The sequence below is a fragment of the Mesitornis unicolor genome, unplaced genomic scaffold (assembly GCF_000695765.1).
Source record: "Mesitornis unicolor isolate BGI_N332 unplaced genomic scaffold, ASM69576v1 scaffold41251, whole genome shotgun sequence".
Classification (NCBI taxonomy): domain Eukaryota; kingdom Metazoa; phylum Chordata; class Aves; order Mesitornithiformes; family Mesitornithidae; genus Mesitornis; species Mesitornis unicolor.
In genome coordinates, this window is record NW_010162498.1 from 1 (window position 1) to 5,853 (window position 5,853).

At 61.4% G+C, this 5,853-nt stretch overlaps 1 protein-coding gene across 1 annotated transcript; it reads left to right on the forward strand.

Moving 5' to 3' along the window:
* Positions 1-1,926: 1,926 nt before the first annotated feature.
* On the forward strand, positions 1,927-4,309 carry HMG20B (high mobility group 20B; the record flags this gene model as incomplete). Its single annotated transcript, XM_010193647.1, has 7 exons — positions 1,927-2,032; positions 2,279-2,482; positions 2,682-2,802; positions 2,907-2,959; positions 3,202-3,277; positions 3,561-3,768; positions 4,193-4,309. Coding segments are annotated over 7 exons (835 nt in total), but the record flags the coding sequence as incomplete, so codon positions are not given.
* Positions 4,310-5,853: the final 1,544 nt, after the last annotated feature.

Here is a 5,853-nt window from a genome sequence, read left to right on the forward strand (position 1 = left end):
CAGGGCCCCCCGTGTCCCCCCGATGCCGTGGACCCGCTTTACCTCACCCTTCCCCTTGCTGGGGCCCTTTGTCCCTCTCTAAAGGGTGGCCAGTCTCACCTTGCAAGCCATGGGGGCCTTTCTGCGAGTTTTGGGGACCCCTTTCCCCTCCTGCAGTCTGCACTGCTCTCCCCTGAGCTCCTGCATCCTTCCTAGTACAGGGTAAAGGGAGATCCGGGGGGAAAGGGGGGGTTGAGACCAGCAAGGTTGTGATTCAGGTGGGGTGAACCTTGTGTTGCCCTAAGCTGGTGTCGACTGCTGTCACCCCGAAGAGAGCGTGGGGGCATGGCTGCTCCCCAGGGAAGCACCTCTTAGGCGGAGGGGAGCAGACAGCAAAGCAAACTGGCCCAGGGAGGCTCAGATAAGAGGAGGAATCTTGCCTGAAATAACTTTACTTTTTAAAACATCCTTAGGCATGCAAAGAATCCGGATCGCAGATGGGGGAGGCAGAGATCTGGCGTTGAGCAGTGGCGGCTGAGCCTGGTGATGCTGTATGGGCATCACTGGGAGTATTTTTATTGGAGCTGATAGAGAAGGCCCAAGGCTGGCCGTGCCTGTATGGAGCCTCAGGGGGTTTTTTTTCTCCCTCCAGAAGAGGTGGTCCCACACATTCTCGTAGGTTTTTGTGTGAGCAGGGCAGCTGCTGAGGCTCAGATCCCGATGGGAAGAGCTTGGCTGAGCTTCTGCTGGGCACCCGCTCCCCACAAGGACCAGTGCAGTTGCAGGCGGTGTCCCCAGGGGCTTACAGAAAGGGCCCCCGTCAAATTAATTGCCAGGGTGGCTTGTACAGGTGATTGGTAGTGGTAGGTTGGGGTCTCAGGGAACTCGGGTTTGCACCAGGTACGTGATGTGACAGATGGGGAAGAGAAACTCTGAGGCGCATCCCCAGCGGGTCAGGATCTGTCTGGCTTTGGTACACAGTGGCTCTTTCGATTTTTGGTGAGGCTTGTGCTTGGCCCTGGGCTGGTTACCATATCTTGTGACTGAGATGAAACCCAAGCGACCGCTGCTTGAGCCTTTCATGGCTCCCCCCTCATGGGGGAGGCGACGGCACTCTGCCTGCAACTGTGATCCAGTGGAGCAGGAACTGCCTTGGGGACCGAAGGATGTGAGTGAGACAGGGACTTTGCTGGAGGAGGAGCCAGAGAGTCTCGGGGCGATGCTGCAGTGGGGCTGCGGGTGCTCAGCTGGGGCAGGGAGGCTCTGCCAACCCCAGTGCTAGACCCACATCCTCTGCTGAAGGCAGATGCTGATCTGTAAAGAAGAGGCAGCGAGTGGGAGTTGGGGCTGCCAGGCCCACATCAGAGCTGCTCTGTGCATCTTGGTGGCAGCAGCACAGACAGCAGGAACCTGATGGAGGGGTTCAAGCCAGCGTTCTGCCCTCACCCTCTGCCTCGAGGGTTCTCCTTATCCCTGGCAGTGCTTGGCCAGGGCGTGGGTGATGCTTCCAAGCGGTGCCCCTGGAGCCAGGATCCAAGCGCCCACGGCTGCTCCTCCCTCACAGAGGAGGATCTACTGGTTTGTGCTGCTTGGGACTCCTCACCCAGGTGTGTGCCCAAGCCCTGGTGGCATGCAGGGATGTGACCATCGCTGTTATCTGCCTTCAACAGCAGCACTGACGGCTTCCGGCCCCCTTCCAAATGTCACTGAAAGGTCCCAGGGTAATCGCTGGACCTTGGGGCAGCTTTTCTGTGTCCAGGACTATCCTGCTTGTCTATTGCTGGGGTCCCCGAGCAGGGGCTCCAGGGCTGGTAATGGGTCTGGGGGCTGTTTGGGTGGGTGGGAGCTGGGGAATCCCACAAGCCCAAGGCCACGCTGCCAGGGAATGAGTCACCATCAGTCTTGATGGCTTTCCAGCCCTTTCTGATGCGTACTCTCTGGCTGCAGACACGCCGCGAGCAAAGCTCAGCATGGAAACTTCCTGGTGGCCATCAAGCAGGAGAAGGGAGAGGCGGCGCGGACGAGCGGCGAGAAGCCACATGGCGAGGAGGAGGTGAGCTCTGGAGCCTGCATCCCTCCCTGTACGGTCCCCAGGAGCAGGGTCTGTGTTGCCCAGCCTGGGACTGTCCCTGTGCTCAGCTGGGTGAGCCCATGGCTGTGGCCTGAGGAAAGGCCCAGACCTTCCCTTGAGGGACAGGAGGCCCAGGTGGGTCTGCAGGCTGCTCCTGTGCCCTGCTGGTGTGGTGGCATCGTGCACTCTGATCCATACTGTTTTCCCTTTCCCGCCCCTGGATGCCAGCCAGTGAAGAAGAGGGGCTGGCCCAAGGGCAAGAAGAGGAAGAAGATCCTTCCCAATGGCCCTAAAGCCCCCGTGACGGGCTACGTGCGTTTCCTGAACGAGCGGCGCGAGCAGATCCGCACACAGCATCCTGACCTGCCCTTCCCCGAGATCACCAAGATGCTGGGGGCTGAGTGGAGCAAGCTGCAGCTTTCGGAGAAGCAGGTACCGGTCCCTAGAAGAGACCCCCCCCAGGGCTGGGCAGTGTACTCTGAAGCCTGGACCCCAGACCCCTCCACTCGCTGCCTGCTCTGCAAAGGGAGCTTGTCCCAGGACTGGCAGGTGGAGAGCAGGAGCTGGGCCTTGAGTAGTGGGGAGGGGTCAGCAGCCCCCAGGGGAGGCTGAGGACCCTCTATGGCCATAGCGGTACCTGGACGAAGCGGAACGGGAGAAGCAGCAGTACATGAAGGAATTGCGGGAGTACCAGCAGTCAGAGGCCTACAAGATGTGCACGGAGAAGATCCAGGAGAAAAAGATCAAGAAAGGTGGGTTAGGGGAGTGATGTTGCTGCTGGGATCCAGCCAGGTGCTGCCAGAGCCTCAGGGTTTGCTGGGCTGGCTCCAGGCCTAACGCCCTTCCTCCTTTCCAGAGGATGCGGGCTCTGCGGCTGTGAACACCCTGCTGAATGGGCACCCGCACAAGGTAAGGCCCCGGCAGGTCTGCACGTGTGTGGGGAAACTGAGGCACGTGGCACTGCTGGGTTTGGCTTGCGCAGAGGACGAGTTGTGCTTCAGGGCACCAGCACCCTGCTCAAGCAGAGCCTGGAGTGGCAGGAGAACAAGCACTTGCCCTGTCCCTGTGCCTCCATTCTGCCCAGCCCCAAGGAGCCGGGGTCCCCTTCGGTGGGCTCAGCCCTGGCTGATCTATCTCCTTCTGACCCCCAGGCTGGTGAGTGCAGTGACACTTTCTCCACCTTCGACGTGCCCATCTTCACGGAGGAGTTCTTGGACCAAAACAAAGGTGAGGGGCTGGGCTGTGGGGCCGGGGCTGCGGGCGCTACAGCATCTTGCTTGTGGGATGATGCAGCAAGCAGAGCTGCTGCTGGAGCTGCGTGGGGCATCCTGTGGGGCAGAACCATGGCTGGGTCCTTGGTGAGGGTGTATAGAGGGACCAGATCCTGGCTGGAGCCCGGGGGTTGGTGACGCTGAGCCTCTTGGAAGAGTCATGGTTGGGGAAGGGACTGGGTTTGGGATGGAGAAGAGCCAGAGGGGCCGCCCCTGCTGACGCTGTGCAATCCCGGCAGCCCGAGAGGCTGAGCTGCGGCGCCTGCGGAAGATGAACACGGAGTTTGAGGAGCAGAACGCCATCCTGCAGAAGCACACAGAGAGCATGAACTGTGCCAAGGAGAAGCTAGAGCAGGAGCTGGCCCAGGAGGAGAGGCAGACGCTGGCCTTGCAGCAGCAGCTGCAGTCCGGGCGGCAGGGCCCCCCCGCCAGCCTCCCCCCCCCCCGGTGAGTTCGGGGTGGCCATAGGGCCCAGTCTGCTACTGGGAGCGGGTGGCTGTGCGGAGGGGCACTGTGTGTGGTGCGAGTGGGGGCAGTGGGGTGGTGACAAATACTCATCTGCCGACGGGATGGGATCCTGGAGCAGTTTTGGGGGCTCTGTGGGGAGCCCAGGGATGTAACTGCCATTGGCTCCCCTGTGGTGGGGTAGGGCAGGCTGGGGACTGTCCTCATCTCGAGCCATGGTTACAGCTGTGCCCATAAGGCAGGGATTAGCCCAGATCCTTTAATTCCTGGGTTTGTGTCGATGCAGGCTCTCTCCTGCTGCAGGAGATGGCACTGGGCGTTCAGGGTCCCTTCCCCAGTCACCAGCACGTTGGGCAGGGCTGGCTGGGGACTCGCTGGCCCTGCTGACTGTGCTGCTGCCTCGTAGGCACTGGGGAAACCCCCACGCTGAGCACTCTGGACTTCTACATGGCCAAACTGCACAGTGCCATTGAGAGCAACCCGCTGCAGCACGAGAAGCTGGTGGTGCGCATCAAGGAGATCCTGTCCCGGATTGCCAGGTGAGCACTGGGACCACTGGGTCAGTGCATGGCAGGGTGGGTGATGGAAACTGCTCCAGGCAGCTGGGAGAGAGAGAGAAGCCAACCCCCTGTAATTTGGCCTTGCTTTCCTCCCTCTTCAGTGAACACTTGTGAAGAGGACCAGTGCTCCCAGAGCCCAGGCTGGCCGGACAATGGGCCTGTCCCTTGGAGCCCAGGCAAGGGACAGTCTCAGCTGGTGGTCCGGCTGCTTCCCCCTTTGCCCCCCATGCCTCGCTGGACAAGCATCCCCCGGCCTGGTGAGGCTGGGCCCCGCAGCCGTGCCATCTCCAAGGACCTTGAGCTTCTGGGAACCAAGTGGGGACAGGGCTGAGTGGCCCCAGCTGCCATGGTGCTGAGCAAAGTGGTCAGTGGTGAGCGTGAGCATCCCCCCGCTCTCCTGGGAGCTCCCCAGCTCTGGCAGCTCCTCCTTGCTGTGCCAGAGATTCCCCAAAGGCAGACGAGGTCCCTGCTGGCCTGGAGGGGATCGGCCTCTTCCAGGCTGACTCGGGGGCTGCTGTTACCCAGCCTGGGATGGGATGGGATGGGGGCAGTGGGGTGCCCCGGGAGGCCCTGGGGCTCGGCGCTGCCTCCTGGCCCCTGTCCCCCTGCGGGTGAGGTGGCAGGCGTCCTTCTCCCGCCTCTTGCTTTATTTAATCTTCCCTCTTCCCCTCACTGCTCCCCTATGGGTGCCTTCAGCCCCCTGCCTGTGTCACCCTGCCTGTCACCTCTCCTTCCCCTGCACCTCTGGGACCAGGCAGGGCAGCTCCTGTCCCCTGCAGCCATGGATGCAAACAAAACCTTCACGCTGGAGGGAGAGCTGGGACCGAGCCCTTCCTCCCCACGTGAAGGAGCCTGTGGGGTGGTGCAGAGGCTTTTGACTCCTGCTTCCCTGCCCGATCCTCCCTGTATTATGGGACCACCGTGACGGCAGCCATGTCCACGCTGTGCTGGGTTGGCCATCCCCGGGGCTGCCTGTCACTAATCTCAGACTGTAATTAGAGAGTGTGTTATTTTCTTACTAGCACTACGTTGATCTGGCCCTGGGTTTAACCCAGGGCTGCTGTGCACCCACCCATCTCTCGCCTGCACGGTCCGTGCTCTGTAGCTGAGTCTCCTGGTTGCCATCTCATGGTGGCCACTTGGGTGTCAGGATGGAGATGGGAGCAAATAAATGTGGGAGAAAAACCAGCCTGGGCTTTGTGTGTTCGTGCTCAGAGGTGGCTTTGAAGCTGTTCCTCTGGGTCTGATCCTGGGGACTCTGGGGTGCATAGCAAGGGTGACCTCCTCAAGCTCATCCTGCAGCCCCCAGCCCCACTGGGGAGGGGGCAATGGGGCTGGCCCTGGGCCGGGCGCTCTCCCACCTCCTCCAGCCTGGTCGGGGCCCTTCCTTCATGGCAGAGCTCACCTGATCCCAGCGGGTGACCTGTGCCACCCGATCGGGTTCCTCGGCCTGGGGATCACCTTACGGCCGTGCTGGGAGCCGGCACCCATCTATAATTCAGCGGTG